Below are 23488 nucleotides of genomic sequence, written 5' to 3'. Positions count from 1 at the left end.
CACCCGGCTGCTGACTCTGCCCCTCCTACTAGCTTGGGTGAATGTGTCTATTTTAACTCCTTGGTTGTCAGACTTTCATACAGGTCAATTTTCTGTCAGTTCCGGTTGTTATTTTGTTTCTAAATTGTTGTCCTTATTTTGGTTGGGTGAGGAGGCACAGTGTGTCTACCTATGCCTCCATCTTGGCCAGAAGTCTCTACTATTATTATTTTTTATCCTCACCTGATGACATGCTCATTGATTTTAGAGAGGGGAGGAAGGAGGGAGAGAGAGGGAGGAATGTTGATGCAAAAAAACATCAATTGGTTGTCCCTCCTGGGGACCAAACCTGCAACCTAGGCACATGCCCTGAGAGGGGATCAAGGTCATGATTCCAGTTTATGGAGCAATGTTCCAATGAACTGAACTGCATTGCCCAGGCAAGGTTCAGCTTTCTTATGCCTGCAAAATCTTTGATCACTCTTTCCTCTTCTATGAAGCCTCCAATTTTTTTGTTGGTATTGATACTATTCTTTTGTGCCTTAAAAAAGAAAGGAAATTCTTTATTGTTGCTTTAGTAGGATTTCTGGAGGGAGCAAAAATAGTTAAATCTACATTCTTAACTAAGGAGGGCCTTTATTATCTTTATTACAAATGATCTAGACCTGTTGCCTACACTTCAGCATGCACACTGTATGTGACTCTTATGAGTTTTATTTCCTCTCTTTTGCTAAAATTGTATTCTTTAAAGTTATGAATGACAGTTTTATAACCAGATCTAGTGGTCTTCCTCTAGTCCTCATTCCCTTTCTCTTCTCTATGGTTTTTGAAACCTTTGACCATGAGTCTTACCTCTTTTTTTAAGCTTTCATATTTCATCTCCTTTAATCACCTTGTTATGTAAGGACTTCTCTTTTTCTTTCTACATTTAATTGTAAAATATTCACATTGTTGTGCAACCAATCTCCCAAACTTTTTATCTCATGAAACAGAAAATCTGTACCCTGTTTTTCCCTCCTTGCCACCCCTGGCAACCACCATTCTATTTTCTGTTTCTATGAGTTTGACTACTCTAAATAACTCATATGAGTGGAACCTACAGTGTTTGTCTTTGTGACTAACTTATTTCAGTTAGTATAGTGTCCTCAAGGTTCATCTGTTTTGCAGCACGTGCCAGGATTTTCTTTTTATGACTGAGTAATATTCCATTTTATGTATATGTATACCACATTTTGTTTACCCAGACATTCACTGATGGACAGACTCTTGCATTTCTTTCACGTGTTGGCTGTTGTGGATAATGCTGCCATGATCATGGGTGTACAAATATCTCTTTGACCCTACCTTCAAATTCTTTGGCATATAGCTATTGCTATATCATATGCTAATTCTGTTTTTACTTTTCTGAAGAACGACTGTACTCTTTCCACTTTGGCTGCACCATTTTAAATTCTCTGCAACAGTGCACAATGGAGTTCCAATCTCTTCCCCCCCCCCACCCCGTACATATTCTTTAATTTGGAGACTTTGTGTATCAGTTAACATCAGGGTTATTCTCAAATTTCTATTCTCAGCTATGTCTCAAACTGAAGTTCCATATTTATAATAGCATGCTATTTAAAGTCATTTGGTAGTACTGTGGTCAACTCAAATGTACTATTCTTAATTTTTTTTTTACCTAAAACTTATTTCTCCTTTGGAAGCAGTGAAATTCCCACTATTTCCAGTCATGGAGGCTTGATAGTCTTTTTTTATATTTGACATCACCTTCTTTTTGAGAATATTCAATGAACCACCAATTCTTTGCTGATTCTTATTTTGACATTCCTTTTTGTGTTTATACCTGCTACCACCATAGTTCAAGCTTGTACCAATTTTCTTTCCTCTTACTGGTTGTCCTGCCTAGACTAAATCTTACTGAAGTATCATTTTCATTAAGTTATAGTCCCAATACATTAAAAAAAACAAATATAATTTTTTATCCTGGCATTCTGATTCCCAAATAATCAGTCCTTTTCTCTTTCTTGTTTTATATTTGTCTTTTGGAAACTTCTCCTAGTCCCTTCCTTCCTCCCTTCCTTCCTTCCTTCCTTCCTTCCTTCCTTCCTTCCTTCCTTCCTTTTTCTTTCCTGTTTTGATTTTTTATTTTAAATTTCTTCTTAAATTTGTTGTCTCCAACATCAGTTCTTGGCTTTCTTCTCAAACAACGTATTCTCCATGAGCGAAGCTATACCCACATAGATTGATCTATCTGACAGTACCTAGATATCTCTATATCTAGCATAGGTCTCATTTCTTTATTTTTTATTGAATTTATTGGGGTGACTCTGGTTAATAAAATTATATGAGTTTCAAGTGTACAATTTTATAATACATCATCTGTAAGTTGTACTGTGCATTCACCACCCCAAGTCAAATTTCCTTTCATCACCATTTATTCCCCCTTTACTCTCTCCTAACTCCTCCTACTCCCCTTTGCCCCTGGTAATCACCATACTATTGTATCTATGAGTTTTGGAATTTTTTGCTAATTCTTTTACCTTTTTCACCAAACCCCATTCCTGCTGTCCTCTGACAGCTGTCAGTCTGTTCTCTGTATCTATGAGTCTGTTTCTATTTCATTTGTTAGTTTATTTTGTCCATTAGATTCCACATATAAGTGAAATCATATGGTGTTGTCTTTCTCTGATGGGCTTACTTCACTTAGCATAACACTCACCAGATCCACCCATGTTGTCACAAAAGGTAAGAGTTCCTTTGTTTTTTATGGCAAGTAGTATTCCATTGTGTAAATGTACCACCGCTTTCTTGTCCACCCACCTATTGATGGATACTTGAACTGCTTCCCAATCTTGGCTTTTGTAAATAATGCTACAGTGAACATAGGGGCGCATATATTCTTTTGATTAGTTTTATGGGTTTCTTCGGATATATTCCCAGAAGTGGAATCAGTGGGCCATACATATGGCAGTTGATTTTTATTTTTTTTTAGGTAACTCCATACTGCTTTCCATAGTGGCTATACCAATCTGCATTCCCATCAATAGTGCATGAGGGTTCTCTTTTCTCCATGACCTCGCCAGCACTTGTTTATTGATTTATTGATGATAACCATTCTGATAGGTATGAGGTGATATCTTACTGTGGTTTTAATTTGCATTTCTCTGATGATTAGTGACATGGAGTGTCTTTTCATATGTCTATTGGCCATCTGTACATCCTCTTTGGAGAAGAGTCTATTCAGGTCCTTCGCCCAATTTTTAATTGGCTTTTTTTTTTTGGTATTGAGTTGTATAAGTTCTTTATAAATTTTGGATATTAACCCCTTTTCAGCATTGGTGAACATGTTCTCCCATTCAGTGGGCTGTCTTTTCATTTTGTTGATGGTTTTTTTTTTCTGTAAAAAAGTTTTAGTTTGATGTAGTCCAATTAGTTGACTTTTTTGTTGTTTTCCTTGCCTGAGGAGATATATCACAAAAGTATTGCTATGGGAAATGTTCAAGATTTTACTGCCTATGTTTTTTTTAGAGTTTTTGTGGTTTTGAGCCTAACATTTCAGTCTTTCATCCAGTTTGAATTTATTCTAATGTAGGTTTTAGAAGATGATCTAGTTTTTTTTTTTTTTTTTTGCACAGATCTGTTCAGTATTCCCAACACCATTTATTGAATAAACTATCTTTACCCCACTGTATGTTTCTGTCTCCTATATCAAATATTAATTGACTATAAAGGTGTGGGTTTATTTCTGGGTTCTCTATTTTGTTCCACTGATCTAACACTATATGTCTGTTTTTTATGCCAGTATAATGCTGTTTTGATTACTATTGCCTTGTAGTATAGTTTGATATCAATTAGTGTGATTCCTCCCACTTTGTTCTTCTTTCTCAAGCTTGCTGTAGCTCTTTGGGGTCTTTTGTAGTTCCATAGAAATTTTTGAAATTTGTTCTATTTCTGTGAAGTATGCCATTGGTATCTTGATAGGAATTACATTGACTCTGTAGATTGAAGATTCAATGTTAATTCGTCCTACCCATGAACATAGCATATGCTTCACTTTTATGTGTCTTCAGTTTCTTTCTTCAGTGTTTTATAATTTTCTGGGTACAGGTCTTTTATATCCTTGGTTAATTTTATTTCTAGGTATTTTATTCTATTTGAAGCAATTGTGAGTGGGATTATTTTCTTAGTTTCCCTTTTTGATAGTTTGTTATTGGTGTATAAAAATGCAACTGATTTCTGGGTATTTATTTTGTATCCTGCTATTTGAGTCCATTTATTAGTTTTAGTAGTGGTTTTTTTTTTTGGTGGAATATTTAAGGTTCTCCATATACAGTATCACATCACCTACTAATATTGATAGTTTTACTTCTTCTTTTTCAATTTGTATGCCTTTTATTTCTTCTTGTCTGATTGCTGTGGCTAGGATTTCCAGTACTATGTTGAATAGTAATGGTGAAAGCAAATATCCTTGTCTTATTCCCAGTCTTAAGGGAAACACTTGTAGTTTTGCCCATGTGATGATGAGTATGATGTTGAGTATGATGTAATTTAGGCTATTGAGTGTGATGTTTGCCCACTGGTATGATCACTGAGTATGATGTTTGTCATATATGGCTTTTATTACATTTAGATATATGCTCCTCTATTTCCACTTTGCTGAGAGGTTTTATCATAAATGGGTGCTGGATTTTGTGAAATGCTTTTTGAATTAGACTTGTAAAGAAAAAGAGAGGACCCAAATAAACAAAGTCAACAATGATAGAGAAGTAACAATTACAGCACAGAAATACAAAGGATTGTAAGAAATTATTACAAACAACTATATGCCCACAAACTGGACAATCTGGATGGAATAGATAAAAGCTAGAAACACACAATCTTCCAAAACTGTATTAGAAAGAATCAGCACAGAATCAACATATTACAACTAGTGAAATTGAAGCAATAATCAAAAAACTCTCAACAAACAAAAGTTTTGGACCAATGGCTACATAGGTACATTTTACCAAACAATCAAAGAAAGACCTAACACCTATCCTTCTCAAACTATTTTGTAAAATTCAAGAGGAGGGAAGGCTCAAGTTCATTTTATGAGGCCAGCATTATCCTGATTCTAAGACCAGATAAAGATACTACAAAGAAAAAAAATTATAGGCCAATATCCTTGATGAACATGGATGCTAAAATCCTCAACAAAATATTAGCAAACTGGATATAGTAATACATTAAAAAGATCATCTACCATGATCAAATTGGATTTATTCTGGTGACACAAGGTTGGTACAATATCCACAAATCACAAAATGTGATATACCATATAAACAAAATGAAGGATAAAAATTACATAATCATATCAATAGATGTAGAAAAACCATTTGATAAAATCCAGCACCCCATATAGCCACATGCTAATTGGACTTAAACATTCATAGCAGTATGGATGAAATTAAACTTTACAAATTCCCTCTTAAGTTGCTGCTATTTATGTGTTCAATGAATGACACTATCATTCACCTAGTTCCCCAACTCAGAAATTTGGGAGTCATCCTGGAACCTTTTTTCCTGCTCCCCCATCTAAGTAGAAATGTTGTCTGATGGGTTTTACCCCTTAACATCTCTTCTTCTTTTTATTGCATCCTTAATGCTGTTGCCTGGTCCCAGTCATCTTCTTCTGGCTAGATTATTTCAAGTCCTAAGTGGTTTATGCCTTCCGTTTTGAAGTCCTCCTCCAAGCTGCTACTTTTAAAAAATACAAATATGGTTATGTTACTGCCTTGAATAAAACCCTTTCTTTTTTTTTTTTAAGATTTTATTTATTTATTTTTAGAGAGGGAAGGGAGGGAGGGGGAGAGAGAGAGAGAGAGAGAGAGAGAGAGAGAGAGAGAGAGAGAGAGAGAGAGAGAGAGAGAGAGGGAGAGAGAAACAGAGAAACATCAATGTGCGGTTGCTGGGGGTTATGGCCTGCAACCCAGGCATGTACCCTGGCTGGGAATCGAACCTGGGACACTTTGGTTCCCAGTCCGCGCTCAATCCACTGAGCTACGCCAGCCAGGCCGAATAAAACCCTTTCAATTGTTTCCTTTTACTTAGAGGACAGGGTGAAGTGCAAAGTCCACCAAATGCCATTCAAGCTTTATCAGGATTTGGACTCTGCTTTCCTCTGCAGCCCTGTGTCTCACTGGACACCCTTACCTGCAAACCATATCTACTATTGTTGAGCAACAACTTTTATCTCTACATTTTCCTAAATATTTTTCTACATGAAGTATTGTCCTTACCATCGCCATTTGCTTCTGATTGACTACACAAAGTGACTTTTAAATATTCAGCTCAAGCTACAAACACCTCCTAGAAGCCTCTCCTGACTCCCTTAATATAGGTATTGACCACTCTGTCCCTTGTTCTTTAATATTTTCTGTGGATAAGTCAATATTTTTTGTTTCACTTATTTGTTTCATGTATGTTTATTTTAGCCAGTCTGTGATATCCTCAAAGGGAGGCATTGTACCTCATTCATTTTGCTTCCCCAGGACTCAGTTGCAATGCTTAACACAAAGTGAGTGCTTAAAAAATCTTTGTTGAATTACACATCTTTCCAAACTCTGTTCTAGCTGAAAGTATCTTAAAAAATTTGCTTAGAATAGAAATCAGCAAATGCTAAGCACTCAGGAATATTAGCTAATATTATCATTACTTCAGTCAGTGTGTTTAAACTTGCCTTTCCTATAAGTTGGTAAGAGCTTATTTTTAGAGGCAATTCCAACCAGATAACATTACTAAAATTAGATCAAATAATAATTATTTGATTTAATTTTAATAATAATTATTTCCTCTGAGTATTCCAGGAACAATGAAAATTCAGTTAGTATTAGTTCATGCATTCCTGTTCAAGAATTTTTATTTTGTTTTCTACATTGGCAAGCAGTGTCAGCTTCAGGTTTTGTTTAGTTTTGCAGTCAGACAAGCAAGTTTGGTCAAGCATATTCCATCCCTCAGGAGGTTGGCAATCATTTCCTGTGACATGGTGAATTTGTTGGATTTAAGTTATAAGAGAAGAGAAAAAATTCACTAACTATTGATAGCATCAAAGGAATGACTAGACATTTAGGTTCCTTTTCCTCCCCACTTTGTGAGAAATATTCTAAGGTTAATATTTCAACTATGTCTATGTGGTTAGTCAAATATATGGCTAATATATGTATATGTGGCTAAATGAAAGCCTCACAAATTGCCTGATTATCACCACAAAGCACACCACAATCGGGAAGCAGTGCCTTTATAAAAGCCATTATACACACACATGGGCGGGCACACACAATCATAACACATCAGATCAGAAAAATCTTATCAATATAAAATCAAATGGCTTAGGGATACAGCAGTGCTGATATTTCTTAAATTATTCTCCTTCTTTTGCAAAGAAGCTCAAAACCTTTGAATCCATAGTCACCTAAAGGCAGAGGTTAACTTGCCAGTAACAGCTTTGAGGGATGAGAGCTAACATCAGGGGACAGATATTTTCTTTTACAAATAACACCCCGTTATGTATTGTTCTCCATCACCCACGCCCAAATGGCTACTCGACCTATGAAACAAATTGCACCATGAGCACAGATAACCCCAGGCTTCAGGTCTGTAATCTGACTGTAACCATCAGCAGCCAGAAATGAGTTTCTTTCTAATCAGCCTTCTATCAGTCCCCAGTCACTCATATAAAGGAGCCTGGGGAGGGGAGGATTCACATTGTTCTTTCTTCAGCACCAGGATTCTGGACAGCGCCCCGAGCGGGCTGCTGTTCTCCCACTCCTTCCTTTCTTAATCTCCGCCAGGGCTGCTATTGCCCCTCTAGTACCCCCTGCTGCAGAGAAAGAAAATTACATCGGGATCCATGCAGCCGGCAATGATGATGTTTTCCAGTAAATACTGGGCAAGAAGAGGGTTTTCCCTGGATTCAGCGGTGCCCGAAGAGCATCAGCTACTTGGCAGCTTAACAGTGAGTACTGAGTAGCTGGCACTCTCTAGAGAGCGTTTTCAGGGTAGCAGTTGTCTCATCCTGCCATATTGCCGTATGAACACCTGGTGTAGAGTAAGCACACACACCTCAACTCCTTCCTCTCTCACCTGTGTACCCCACCCCTCCACCCCTGTCTGCCTCCCATCTTCCTTCTCCGTAAAGTAAAGCAGGTGTACTGATTGCTACATGCTAAACTTCTTTTCCTCAAAATTTATAAGTAGAAAGCAAAGAAGGTCTTGAATATCAACAAGAGTTTGTATAAGCCAATGTCATATCTACAACCAAAAGAAGTGTGCAGGATTTTGAATTGCCATTTATTCTGGGAAGGAACAGGGAGAAGAAATGAAATAGGTTTCTAGGGTTCCTGCAAAATTACTGTGTCTCCTATAGCCCATTCCACCTACAAAGCCTGGCCTTTAAACACTGCAATAATCTTTCCTATTTTTCTCTATAGGTACTGGTTATTGGAATAAAAGAAAGATTGAGTTTTCAAAGTTTTTCTACATTCCTCATTTCTCCATTTTTTTCAGTTTAACTGATGAAGTAATAAAAACAATATATTACTTCTTTCACTGTTTAAGGTAGTCTTTATTTTTAAATAGTAACAGGATAAAAAGTTAATATTTTGCAGGATTTCACATTCAGATTTGAAGTTATTGTCATGGGACTTAATAAAAAAGATACTGAAAGAAAAATGAATTCAGATTTCTAGTCATTAAAAATATTAAATGACCATATGATCTCACCTTTAACTGGAACATAATCAACAAAAGAAAAACCAGAGACATAGAAATTAAGGACAATTTGACAGTAACCAGAGGGGAGGTGAGAGGGGATAATGAGAGGAAGGGTTTTCAGGAACTACTATAAAGGGCACATGGACAAAACCAAGAGGGGGTGTGGAAGCCAGGGAGGGAGGTGGGTTTGACTGGGGTCGGGGAGAGTGGCTGGGGGAAAATGCAGACAACTGTAATTGAACAACAATAAAATAATTATTAACACAATAAAATAAAAGGGACAAAAGTGACTGTGGCTTAATAAAGAATTAAATGATATTTCATTACTGTACTATCAGACTTTATCACCAATATAATTCAGTCTGTATCATAGAAAAATGTTTTACTATTGTAACTCCAACTTTGTGCCAGAGGGTTGTATTGTACTTGTTTGTTATTACTGCTAAAGATGTTGAAAAGTAATCAGGGCAAGTTTTGTAGAACTATTTTGTAGAACTCAATTTGCAAAATTGAGACCAAAAACTTAAACATAGGTTTTCTAACATTTAAATACCATGAATATTTGGATGAGGTTTTACATGGAAGAACTTCCAAGTCATAGTGTACTGCTTTAAGGAGAACAGAGAGAACTCCGAGTTATGCTGATTAAATATATTAGATCTGTGTGATGGGTGGTGAGGAGGAGGCCGACGGTGAGAGTACTAAGACTTTGAGCTTTGAATGACCAAACATTCTGTCAAATGCCAATATCTGCATAGACATCTTTTCTCTCTTAAGTGGTAAGTTCCACATCTAATGTACATTTCTCAGCTTCATAAGGAGGTAATAGATTGGTGTGATTGTATTATATCACTATTTGCCCGTGAGAAGGTTCTCTGTATATACAAAAAAGTAAACCTTAATTTTGCTTTGTTCACCAAAGGAAAGTTTCCAGCTTTTTTATTCTGCAGTTTTAACAATGTGATCTGAGTTTCTGGAATGTACCATTTTTTTGGTGAATGTTTTAATTTTGTCTTTATTTTTGTTGGATTTAGAATTCTTTAAAAAAATTGTTTTATTGTTGTTCAAGTACAGTTTTCTGCTTTTTGCCCCTACCCCAGCCCAACATCTCAGCCCTCCCCGCCTCCCTGGAATCTACCATTTTTAAAAGATTTTATTTATTTATTTTCAGAGAGAGAGGAAGGGAGGGAGAAAAGGAGGGAGAGTATCATCGATGTGAGAGAAACATTGATCTATTGCCTCTTACACATGCCCCAACTTGGGATGAGACCAACCTGGGACTGAACCTGCCACCCAGGCATGTGCTCTGACTGAGAGTCGAACCAGCAGCCTTATGCTTTGAGGGATGATGCCCAACCAAGTGAGCCACACTGGTCATGGCTGGAATCTGCCATTTTTATCTTTACCCAAAAGGACTAATAGTCATTACTTAGCCATGTATACAGTATTTTCAATGGCTAATAAAATGTTAATCTCTTTCAGCTTCTCAGATTCTACTCTTGTGCACCTAATGATTAGGTAGTTCTCATTCTCTCTTATGCTCTCTCCCCTTCACCCCTCCCCCCACACCATTTCTTTTCTTTCTTTTCTTTTTCTTTGTGGCTGAATTTTAACAGTCACTTTTCAGATATCATCTGCTGACACAGATGGCCTTATATGAATATATCCCTTTGTGCTGAACTTCTGCAGACAGATTCACACTGGCAACATGGATGTAATTGCAGACAGTAAGGTCATCAATTTCAGTGCAATTCTGGACACATTTCAGAATGAAATGAATAGTTTGTCTTTAAGTTTTAATTGAAACTAAAATTATTGTTGTGAAAATATACATTTGGCCTTCTTTTTGTTATGTTTAATAATTAATAATACAGTTTACATATGAATCAATGAGGCTAACAGATAAAATTTTATGCTGTAAAATAAACTTAGGCAGGAATTATTCATATATGTGATTTTTTACTTTATGAGAGTCAGATGTTTGTTGCTTTTAAAGTGAATTAAATCTGATCCCCCTTTAATTTTAGCCACTGGATGATGTCTCAAGAGCATTGGAAAATAGTTTCCCAGAGAAAATTAGACCAATATTTATGATCAAAAGTTAGGAATTGAATTGAAATAGCAACTTCTTGAGTTTATATGATTGCTGGGGCTTCCAGCATATGGTTGGAGTATCTAAAAAATATATAGTGGAAGAGAACATTGGAATTCTAACTAATATTTGCATGTGTGTCTACCTTCTCAAAGCTAAATAAAGCTAACTCTGGCAAAAATGATGATAAAAAAGGCAACAAAGGAAGCAGCAAAAGTGAAACTGCTACTGAAAGTGGCAAGACGGCGGTTGTATTCTCTTTGAAAAACGAAGTCGGCGGATTGGTCAAAGTGCTGAAACTCTTTCAGGTGAATGTAAACTGTCCTTATGTAACTTTAAAAGTGACTGTGTGCCTGCTTACAAATCTTCTGTTCTGAAACATTACTGAATCGTTTCTGGATAATGTGTTGAAAGGTTCGAAGAAACCAAACTTCATGAGGCTTTTACAAGGGAAGTTTGTCTGCCAAACAATGAAATAAGCAGATTCGGGTTACTATGGTTCATGAATTCAGAGTTAGCCCATTAGTAATTCTGCGGACTGTTGCCAGGTGAGGCAGTTAGTAATTTAAAAGTGTGAGCCTCACACCTGGAAATGCAAACACAAAAGGAGTCAGTGTGAGTATCTTTAAATATCAAGAGCCTGCGGCCTGGTTTGATTAACATTTGAATCATGCCCATGTCCAGGGAGCCCATTTATTGAATAAAATGAGATGCCGGAGTGTAGGCATTTGGTATTCCCCTAATCCTCATTGTTTCATGAATTTAACCTGCCATTTGTAAAGATGAGTCACTCTCCTTACATATGAGCTCTCTCTTAAAGAAATGAAGTACCCTTTTCCCAGGCCCGAGTGGGTGGTTTGAACACTGAAGGAAGAGTCTGGTTGAGAATGAGGTTAGAAAATCCAGAGAAACTATTGCCATCCTGCCAGGGTGTACCTGATGTTTCCTTTACTTTCCAGGAAGCACCCTCCTGGAAATTTTGTTTGGGGGCAATGGCTACTGACCAGCTAAGATAGGAAGCCTAGTTCTTTGAGGTGACTTGGGCACTAGTGCAGTGGAAAGATAGTTGGAATTACAGTCAAAGGATTCAGACCTGTGTTCTCCTGGCTTGGCTAAATCCCAGCGGCTTCCTAGGCTCAATTTCTTCACTTGTGAGATAGTAATAATTCTTCCTACCTAACAAGGTTGTTGTGATGAAATAATATAAACAAAAATGCCTGGTCAAGTATACAGATATGAGGCATTATTGTAATGTCTCTTGGATGACTGTAGAGGGGAAATTAGCAGTCTGATTTGGCAAATATTTCCTCGCTCTCTTTTGACCTCAAAGAAAGGATCAGGCACCATAAACAGCGGTAATGGAAATCTGGGGCAATATTTTACACATAATTATATCATCTAGCGCTGTCTCCACACAGTGCTGCAAGGCAGGCCAATTCAATTAGACAGCTGGGCGCAGTGGAGAAACCCGGGGAGAAGGAGTAGCAGCCCTCTGCTTTCACCTGGCCATCAGCTCGTCATGGGGTCTTAGCCGAACACTTAACCCATCTGGACCTACTCTGCTTCAACCAGAGGACATTAAAAGTCCAAAGTGACACAATCTGTGTGAAGACTCTTGAACGTTGAACTTAATGTTAGTCTTACCTTTATTATCTGCCAGTTTAGAATATGTGGCATTTGCACAGAGGTTAATCAAAACAGAAACAGAGCACAGGACTTGCTTTCTTTACATAGAGCACGCCATTTGATTTGATCTTACTCTGGCTCTGGAAACTACCTATCCTGCCCCTGTGCTGAAAATTCCCAGACCACCCAGGACTGTATTAGGAATTGTGCTGATAATCAGAGGCCCCATCCAGAGTGATGGGGAGGTGTCGGCTTATTTGGGGGTGGGTTAGGGTGGAGAGGAGAACTTAGTCTTCAGTTAACCCAGGGGAAAGGAAGACTACATCCCTGGGGAAATTTAAACCTGAGGTTTAGGTATTAAATTGCTGCCATCCCTCAAGCACCTTATTGTAAGGAGACTTTTACCCCTGAAATCCATCATGGGGTGGTAATTGCAACAAAATATTCTCATATGAAGCTAGCCTGGAGGTTGCTAAAAGAGAACAGGTACTAAGTGGTCCCGTTTAGGGTTTTGTTTCTTTGCTTTTCAGTTTCTCTTGGTCTTCAGAGATCCACATGTGGCTGCTTTTCTTCTTTCTCTTTTCCTACAGTGTGGACTACACTTTGGCCCATGGTTCCCAAACATCAGTCATTTTCAAATCACCATCCCCATTTCGGCCTCTTGTACTATTTACTTTGTCAAAGATTATTTTATTTTTAAATGTTAAAGTTTATTTTTAATCTTGAATTTATAGTGGAAACTTTATACCACTATAAAATCAGGGGTTTGAGTTTTAGTTATGTTTTTGGAAACATACAAATAAAGATATATAGGGATTATAAGATAATAATCTAATTCCCTCTCCCCAAAAATAATCACACACACCACCAGTGGGATGTGGACTGTGCCGGGAAATGCTTATGTTTGCAATTACAACACATTTTATACCCTTCACATACCTTAATGCCTCTCCCCTTTTTAAAAATGAGACAGGAAAACTGATTTCCTATGAATAAAATATTCCTATCAATAAAAGTACTGGTTGAAAACATATCCATGTTTTCGTCAACCAAAGGGAGAGGAGATTGTCTTCTTTTCATTTGTGGACACTTGGCAACTTCTTTAAGGACAGCTTGTGGCATGTCTTTCACTGTGCCCTGGAGGTGATTTAGAGATGTTGCTTCTCTTTCCACAGGAAAAACATGTAAACATGGTTCACATCGAGTCCAGGAGATCCCGGCGAAGAGGTTCAGAGGTGGAGATCTTTGTGGACTGTGAGTGTGGCAAAACAGAATTCAATGAGCTCATTCAGTTGTTGAAATTTCAAACTACAATCGTGACGCTGAATCCGCCAGAGAACATTTGGACAGAGGAAGGAGGCAAGGCCAGTTTTTGCTTGTTGGGTGGTTTTGCAATCTGACAAGTGTTGCAAAGGGGAAAACACAATCTGTGAGCTAATATATTTGATCCTGCACTGTATTTTCAACAGAGCTAGAGGATGTGCCCTGGTTCCCCCGGAAGATCTCTGAATTGGACAAATGTTCTCACAGAGTTCTCATGTATGGTTCTGAGCTTGATGCTGATCACCCAGTAAGTGTCCAGTACAATCCCTTCCACGTGCACTTTTCCGCCTCCACCGGTGTATCAGGCACTGTGCCATGTTCTGTGCTGTAATGCTTTATTGTAGAGCAATTTACTATTTATTCCCTGTAACCGAGAGCAGACTTTTAAATGGTAAAGCTTCCTTGTAAATATGTGTTGACTGAAAACTGGTTAGAAAGATAGCATTTCCACAAAGCATTCATTTTTTAAAGGGTTGGATAGAGGCGGAAATTTTAAACCTTGGAGAATACTTCCGTAGAATTAGACAGCCTGAAATATACTTGCAGATGGTGACCCCTGGAAAACCGATGAACTGAAATTGATCACTCTTTTGGGAAACTAGGGAAGAATTGGCATTATGGGGCTCAGTGAGAAAATAAAATTCTCCTTGCTATTTTCCTTGACTGGAAGTAGTTAGGAGTAGAGTAATATAGTGGACTTCAGTCTCAATGGAAAGGCAGAGGGTTTTAGAATAAGGCCGTGACGGAAGAGGCATCTCTTCCCACATCTACCTGGAATCTATTACCACCATCTCTCCCCTGCTTCAATAAAAATGACCACCTTGAAAGAAATATGATATGTAGGTAAGTATTTCCCACTATTCCCTCCCTCCCCCTTTACATTAGTTTTTATTTAACACGAGAGACCTGGAACTTCTTTATGGTTGGAATGAAGTATAGTTAATAGTCTGGGAGAAATAAGCAATGTTCTCATTCATTACAAGCACTCCCCCCCACCATGTGCCCCTTGTCTATAAACAGGCAAAACCCAAGCAGATCGGTCATGCTTATGAGAGTGTTTATGGTCTGAGGGTAATGGCTTATAGATATTCGTTTTATTTAAATGGAGGCTATCTGGAAGTAGGACAGTGGGTCTCCATGCAGCGGTTCTCTGAGTGTGTTCCTGAGACTGGCTGTGTGAGCAGCCTCCAGGGGCTTGTGTTAATGAGCCTACACTTGAGTTTGAGAACTGTACTTTAAGGACAACTGTGACAACTTCAAGAAGATGAACATTTTCAGTCAAACCAGCCATTTGGCAAAATATACCCAAACTAATTCATAACACATAATTCATACAAATGGTCAAACATACCTAAACATCCAATTCAATTGCATTATTTTCAAAACCTGAATTTACTCAAAGACATAGTGTGTTATATTTGCCATCATAGCCTAAAATTTCAGAAAAATTCGGTGATTTCCATGTAAGGCTCCTGAACATTAAAAAACACTCAAAAGAGACTTCAGGAGTTGCCCATTTGTCGTCTTCCCCTTCCCCACCTTCAAAGGAGCCAGAATGAACACAAGTCTGGCATGAGAGGTTAGCAGTAAGAGGACTGCCCGGATGCCAACTGTTAACTTGCAGGATGACTTTGGACAAGTCCCTCTACCTCTGCACCTCAAATTCCTTATGTAAAAAGTGGAAATAAAATTCTTAATGACCTCAAAGGGGCATTTGCAAAGCCTAGTTAATAAAGGAAGTGGAAAGCATTTTGGCAAGGGTGAATACTTAATTCCAGGAATGGAAATGCTGCATTAAATCATCCAGATCAATGCCTGGAGACTAAAGGATTTCTTGCTAACTTACTTTCAACTGCTCCCCTTAGTTTAGTTTGAAAATTACTTACCTGGAGACAGGGGTTAGTCCTTTTAATGGAACAACCACAGGAACCACTGACCTTGCTGTGAAAAAAATGTATTCAACACCCAGTGCACATTGTCCTATGCTTAATTTTGTCCATTATTCCCAATCACACTCACCTTATGATGCCTTTTCTTATTTTATTTACACCCACTTTAAATAATTGCAAGTACTTAGCAATCTCCTACCTCACTCATTTATTTTTTACCACACGTATTTCTTTTATAAGCACAGCAAATGTTCATTATGCAAAATTTGATATTGGCAAGTTGATATTTTTTATGTCATTATTTGATGAAGATGGAATTGTTGTCTCAGGCCTTTTTGTGCTTCAGAATAATCCCAGGCCTGAGAGGGGTTATTGTGAGAGGCCGGGCCCCCGAGTGCTGGGATGGCTCAGAAGGAAGGGGCTTGGAATGTGAGTCAGGCTGCCGATGTCCTTAGGAAGGGCTAAATATCTATCCGGGTCAGTGCCTCTCAAACTTTAATGGAAAAACAAATCACCTGGAATATCTTCTTAAAATTCAGATGGGGGTCCTGAGGTTCTAGAGAGCTGCCTATCTGTGGCGAGCTCCTGTTAGAGGCTTACTGCAGCGGTCCAGAGACCACGTAATGAGTAGCAAGGATCTAGATTAGGAGGGTCTTTCATAACATGGTTCAAGGTTCACCCAAAAGGTGTTTGTTAATGAGCACTAATGTTTGTGAACTATTGTCCTAGCTCAGTGATGCTCAGCCTGGCTTTCCATTCAAATGATCTGTGGGGAATTAAACAATACACTGATGCCAGGATCTCATTTCAGAGTGCTTGAATCAGAGCATCTGGGAATGCAGCTAGGTTTGGAGTAGTATTTAAAGCTCTCAGGTGACTCTGAAACTCCCAGGGTGACTTGTTTGGGATAGCTGGTTGAGTGTCAGTGTACATTTAGTTGAGTACTTCCGGGTGCTGGCCTGGTCTTCAGCCTCCCTTGATTTAAACTGAGAGAGGAAAGGTGGGTGTCTAGTAGATATTTTCTGAGTGCAAGGATTGCCAGATTTAGCAAATAAATATATAGAATGCTCAAATTAAATTTTAATTTCAGGTAAACAACAATATTTTTTTCTTAGAAGTATACTCCAAATATCACACTGGTATTTTATCTGGTAACCTTATCCCTGGCTTAACTCCAGAGCAAATGGAATGAGTGCCTGTGATTGCTCATGCAGCCATAATCCCTGTTTTATTTTGCCAGTCCATGGTTCAGTCCTGGAAGCTCTGGATTGCTCACAACGTCTGTGCAATCACCGCCACACTAGGCTAATGAGGCATGATGAGTAAATCACTCTCTCGCATGCCTGGAAAAGGTGCAGGTGTTTGCTGAGGAGAGAGACCATTGAGATTCTTCAGGAAGCCCAGCAGATTATGATGCTGTTACCATGGTGTCCGGTTTGGCAGGAGCTGGGGAACAGATGCTGTGCTTTTCACATGACTCTTTTCCTTTTGTCACGGCCTGCTTTCTTCTTGAGTAATAGAAGTGCTTGGATGTCTTCAGTTTAACCATCCTAGGTTGCTTGGTTCTAGTGAGTGTTGAAACTTGTCCTCTGTAGCTGGATCATATATACCCTCTGCCTCACCAGTCCCCTATTTAGGTTATAGGCCCACTTGCGAATGTGGTAACTACAGTCACAAAGTTTTGTATATACACATTGTAATACTCATAAGGCTCATGTGTAAGCCTCAGTTTAAAAACTCCCAGTTCCTGGCAAAAGGAAGAACATGCGATGTGAGCTGCTAGGGCAGGAAGCTTCATTTCTGCAGGGCGTTTGGGTGATCTCAGAGGACTCTGTCTCTCTCCGTTAGTAAATCCCTTGTCCCTCCTGAGAGAAAGGCTGCTGGCAATGGCAGCTCTTCAATTCTGTCCAGCAGACATTCCTGTGAAGACTTCTGGCCTGGAGGCAAGTTCTCCTTCTGCCAGGATAGAGAGCAGAACGATTTTCTATGAGTTTGAGTTCCTGCTGGAAAACCTGCCTTGCAGAAGTGTCTGGGGAGCGGCAGAGGTGGGCTGGCCTGTGGGGGTCTGCAGCGGCTCTCCTCTCAGAGCCTCTGACCCCAGTGGCTGTTTTCTCCTTTGATCCCCGCTTCTCAGAGTGGCCACCACTTTCTTGTTTTCTTATGGGGCTGCAGCCGTAGAAAGTTAAGTTGAAACAATTCCTTCTGGGCTTCCAGCAGTTTGAAGAAACAACCCTGGAGAGAACTGATTGTCTGAAAGTACCTGAAGAAAAAGAAAATGGAAAGCCTGTTGACAAGAGGAGAGATTCTTGAGTAAACCAAGAAATTCTCTCAGAAGGAGAGAATTCTTCACATGAGCGAAGAATGACAGGATATTTAATTTCTCAAGTGTTATGATGATGGATAAAAGTCCTGAAGTTGCTAAAGACTCCCTGGAGTCATAGGAATCCAGAGTAGAACGGAACTAACCTACTATCCTGTGCATGAGTCCCTTATAATTGGTTTTGCATTGTGTGCCTATATTCATAAAATACAGCAAAACCTCTTTAAGTTATACTAATTTGGGGATTTGATAGTTACTGTGAAAGATGGAGTTTTTAATAAATGCCCATTTATTGATCATTTACACAAGGCAATTAAATTTAGGTTAACTTACCGAATAACGAGGTTAAAGGGATGTGTTTTCATGAAAAGGGTAAGATTCACTTGTGTTGAAGATCTTATATGTAAATAAAAACCAAAGGATGTTGTTCACTGTATCTATGTACTTAACTATGCCTTTCTGCCCACAGAGTGGGAAGGGAAACTGCAGCTCAAACTCCCGCACTTCCCAGATTAGTGCAGTCCCAGTGCGATGAAGTTTTGTTGCGAGCACAACTCCCCTCTGCCTGTGTCACCAAGGTGGCCACACAAGGATAAAAATGTACACTTGAACTGAATACTCACCACTGCAGTGGTTTTCCTTTAGGCCTTCTGCAGCTAATTTTTTTGACACTCTGTTAAATCACTTAATCTCTCTTCTGTTTAAGGGATTTAAGGACAATGTCTATCGACAGAGAAGAAAGTATTTTGTGGATGTGGCCATGAGTTATAAATAGTAAGTACTTGTATAACTGTTTCTGCAAATTGTCGCTGGCTAGTTAGAAAAAACACATGCTGTGTTAAACACACCTGTCTTCCCTTCACTTTCACTTTTCTGAAGGCAGACACGAACCGTTTTAAACACTCACCAACTCTGCAGCCAACAGTGGCATCTGACACCCAGGTAAAATTGTAAGGGAATGAGGCCTGCGAGCTGCATGCCAAGTGCCACATTTCCACCATTGTGTTCACAGCTCTGCTAGGACAAGGATCCATTTTTGTGTGCTCTGCAGGGCCCAGAAAATGTACTTTAATTTTACTTTTGATTTGACTTCCTCCCTCCCTCCCTTCCTTCCTTCCTTCCTTCCTTCCTTCCTTCCTTCCTTCCTTCCTTCCTTCCTTTGGAATATGACATACAGGTACTTAAAGCAAAATGAGGGGGTTTTCTATCACACCTCTGATTGGGCCACTCATTTGCTCACTTCTAATTACCCTCGATTCTTTGGTTCTCTTCCTTTCCTCCTCCTAAGCCCCACTCATCCTTCATTCCTTCTCTACTGGTTTTAATTCTGAAAACCAGGACTACCTGGCACATGCTTTTCTGCATGAATCTATTCTATTCTCATCTCAGTTCCACACAACTTCTTGACTCTTTTTAGACTACTGTAACTTTCTACCCCCTCACGTGTCAGTGTGCTGGTGGCTTGTGCTGGCCCAAACCCAACCTCATGCCCTCTTTGACTCTCAGCACCATCATTTCTAACCCTGCCTTTGGGTGTTTCCTAGTCAAATTTTGAAGGTGGCGCTCTGATGGCCTGAGCTCACTTTTTCACATCAGGCCCTGGCAAGTGGTTGTGTGTTTAGATTAGCTCCCCCTGGTTCACAGCTCCTCCCTGTGGAATCAGGCCATGCCTGTATCAGTGGGTCCTGAGAAGGGGTGTAGGTAGGACATGCCTTTGGGACCTGGGGGGACCTGTGCTTGGCAGAGCCTTTTCCTTTAGATACAAGGTAGATACAAATGTATTTTATATGTAGATGCTATATTTAATGTATTATATATGAGCAATATATATAAAATTCTTTCTGTTGGAAAGAATTTGTTAGTGTAGTGATCAAGGAACTAGCTCAAAGGTTATATATTTCTTTCCAATGGAGCCCAGAAGCTGGACAAAGGCAAGCTGATCTTGATGACACTAATAGAATTAGTATATATGAGTTAACTAGTTTTAAGGAGAATTGATATGGGGAGTCTTTTTGCTTTAAAGAAAACATGTTGATATAGAGAGGGGAAGAAAAGAGCATATAGTTGATACAGAGGATAAAGCTCTCAAACTATTAACATGTTTGCATTTGCCATTTCCCCATAGCTAAAGAGGGACATTGAGGTGTGATATCTATGGGAAACAAAAGTAAAACTTGGAGGTTGGAAATGGTGGAGATTTTATACCATTGGAGGCATATTGTTGGAGGGTTGGATGCAGCTGTGGTGTTCCAGGATCTGGCCCCAGTTTACAAAGCTGGGAGGGAGGGTGGTGTGGAGGACTCAGGCTTAAGGACCTGACCCTCCCTAACTGAGTGAGCAGGAGGCCAAGGTAGACAAGACACCGGCAATTCTTAATTTTATAGGGAGAAACTACGCTCATGCAATTTACAATTTCCCTGTTGTCATGACACCAGAAAGGCCAAATTATAACCTGAAGGTTGTTTAGTGGATATACAGTCAAAGGAAATAAGACAGTTTGGGATATAGGGCCATTATAACCCTCTCTCCTGGACAGTGCTGAGTCTAGGAGACTCAGTGGCTGACTATTACCAAGGTGAATAAAAACTGGGACATGGGAGCCAGACGATCTGGTGTTGGGTCCTGACTCCACTTCTTCCTAGATGGGTGATCAACATCACAGAGTCCCATTTTTTCATCTGGGAAGTGTGTCTAACAGGGGGACCCATGTCACAGGGCTGTTGTAAGGATTTTGAAAGAGAATGCATGGCTGTGCTTTGCCTAGTGCCTGGCACATGATTGGTTATCATAACTGTCAGTCATTATTGCATTCTCCCTGCTTTTCCTTTTCCACAGACTGTCTTTGGTTTCCAGCTGACCTATGTTTAATTCTTTAGTTGTATTTAAAAAAATATTTTTTACTCTGGTTTCTCTTCAGATCATATGAGTATTTCACCTTTTAAAAATATATTTTATTAAAAATTTTTTATTGTATGTCTTCCATTATGTTTTAGTCCCCTTATACCCCCTCCTGCCATTCTGCACACTGTTGCCCATGTCCATGAGTCCTTTTTCCTTTTTGCTCAATCCCTCCACCCCTAACCTCCCCCTGACTAGCTGTCATCCTGATCTCCATCTATGAGCCTGTCCCCATTTTCCTCGTTAGTTTGGTTTGTTCATTGGATTCAACATATGAGTGAGATCATCTGGTATTTTTCTTTTTGTGTCTGGTTTATTTCACTTAGTATAACATTCTCCAGGTCTATCCATGCTGTTGCAAAGGGTAAACTGTTCTTTTTCAAGGCCAAGTTCTCTTCCATTGTGTAAATGTCCCTTAGTTGTTTTATCCACTCATCTACTGATGGACACTTGGGCTGCTTCCATATCTTGGTGACTGTAAATAATGCTGTAATGAACAAAGGGTGCTTATGTTCTTTTGAATTAGTGTTTTAGGTTTCTTTGGATATATTCCCAGAAGTGGGATCACTGGGTCAAAAGGCAGATCCATTTTTAATATTTTGAGGTATCTCCATACAGCTTTCCACAGTGGCTGCACAAGCCTGCATTCCCACCAAAGGTGCAAAAGGTTCCCTTTCTCCACACCCTTTCCAGCACTTGTTATTTGTTGATTTATTGATGACTCCTATTCTAATCAGTGTGAGGTGATATCTTATTGTAGTTTTAATTTGCATTTCTCTGATGATTAGTGACATTGAACATCTTTTCATATATCTATTGGCCATCTGTATGTCCTCTTTGGAGAAGTGTCTATTTATACTCTTTGCCCATTTTTTTAACTGGATTTTTTTTTGTGTGTGTGTCTGTTGAGTTTTATAAGTTCTTTATGCATTTTGGGTATTAACCTTGTATCAGATGTATTAGTGAATGTGTTCTCCCATTACGTGGGTTGTCTTTTTATTTTGTTGATGGTTTTCTTTGCTGTGCAAAAATCTTTAAGCTTCATGTAATTACATTTGTTTATTTTTTCTTTTGTTTCCCTTGCCTGAGGTGATATAGCAGATAAAATATTGCTAAGAACAATGTCTGAGATTTTACTGCTTATGTTTTTTTCTAGGATTTTATGGTTTCAGGCCTGACATTTAAGTCTGATCCATTTGAATGTATTCCTGTGTGTGGTATAAGAATGTGCTCTGGGTACATTTCTCTGCACTTATCTGTCTGTCCAATTTCCCCAGCGTCATTTATTGAATAAATTATTGTGCTCCCTTCCTTTGCCAAATATTTATTAACTATAAAGGTGTGGGTTTATTTCTGGGCTCTCTTTTTTGTTCTGTTGATCTATGTGTCTGTTTTTTATGCCATTACCATGTTGTTTTGATTACTAGGATCTTATAGCATAGTTTCATATTAGGTAGAGCGATTCCTCCAACTTCGTTTTCCTTTCTCAGGATTGCTGTTGCTATGTGGGCCCTTTTGTGGTTCCATATAAATTTTTTAAAATATTTGTTCTAGATCTGTAAAATACGTCTTTGGAATCTGATAGGAATTGTGTTGAATCTGTAGATTGCTTTGGATAGTATGGACATTTCAATGATGTTAATTCTTCCTATCCCTAAACATGATATATACTCCCACTTATTTGTATTTTCTTCAGGGTCTCATAATTTTCCAAGTACTGGTATTTTACATCCTTAGTTAACTATATTCCTAGGTATTTTACTTTTATTTTTTGATTCAGTTGTAAGTGGGATAGTTTTCTCAGTTTCCCTTTGTGATAGTTCTTTATAGGTGTGTAAAAGTGCAGCTGATTTTTGGGTATTAATTTTGTATCCTGCTACTTTGTTGAATTCTTTTAGCAGCATTACTAGTTTCTAGGTTGAATAGTTAGGTTTCTCTATGTACAGTATCATGTCATGTGCAATTAACAACAGTTTTACTTATTCCTTTCCAATTTGGATGTATTTTATTAACTCTTCATGTCTGATTGCTGTGGCTAGGACTTCCAGTACTATCTTGAACATGTAGTGATTGTAAACACTCTGTCTTGTCCCTGATCTTAAGGAAAATGCTTTTAGTTTTTCCCCATTGAGTATGATGTTGGCTGTGTATTTGTCATATATGGCCTTTAATATGTTGATGTATGTTCCCTCTATTCTCACTTTGGTGAGAGTTTTTATCATAAATTTGTGCTAAATTTCATCAAATGCTCTTTCTGCATCGTTTGATAAGATCATATGATTTTTATCCTTCATTTTGTTTATGTGGTGTTGCAGATATTGTACTAACCCTGCTTTCCAGGAATAAATCCCACTGATCAAGCTCTATGATCTTTTTAATGTATTGCTAGATTTGGTGGGTTAACATTTTGTTGAGGATTTTTGCATCTATGCTCATTGGGGATATTGGCGTATAATTTTCTTTCTTTGCAGAGTCTTTATCTTGTTTTAGATTTAGGATAAGGCTGGCCTGGTAAAATGAGCTTGGGAGTCTTCTTTCCTCTTGACATTTTTGAAATAATACTGACTGGCTCTGGCCCTGGAATCACACCCACACAGTGGTCTGTACCCC

The 23488-nt window shown here is 38.7% G+C and overlaps 1 protein-coding gene across 1 annotated transcript in view; it reads left to right on the top strand.

Annotated features, from left to right (window-relative positions):
* The first annotated feature begins 7298 nt into the window (after positions 1-7298).
* The window catches only part of TPH2 (tryptophan hydroxylase 2), a 95433-nt gene continuing 79243 nt past the window's right edge, over positions 7299-23488 (top strand). The window contains exons 1-5 of the mRNA XM_028532422.2: positions 7299-7972; positions 10978-11130; positions 13624-13807; positions 13918-14018; positions 18687-18754. Coding sequence (XP_028388223.1) covers positions 7868-7972; positions 10978-11130; positions 13624-13807; positions 13918-14018; positions 18687-18754 — 611 coding nt within the window. The 5' untranslated portion in view covers positions 7299-7867. The remainder of the gene's footprint in view (positions 7973-10977; positions 11131-13623; positions 13808-13917; positions 14019-18686; positions 18755-23488) is intronic.

Source organism: Phyllostomus discolor, chromosome 2 (genome assembly GCF_004126475.2).
Source record: "Phyllostomus discolor isolate MPI-MPIP mPhyDis1 chromosome 2, mPhyDis1.pri.v3, whole genome shotgun sequence".
NCBI lineage: Eukaryota > Metazoa > Chordata > Mammalia > Chiroptera > Phyllostomidae > Phyllostomus > Phyllostomus discolor.
This window is presented reverse-complemented; position numbering and strand designations above follow the sequence as displayed.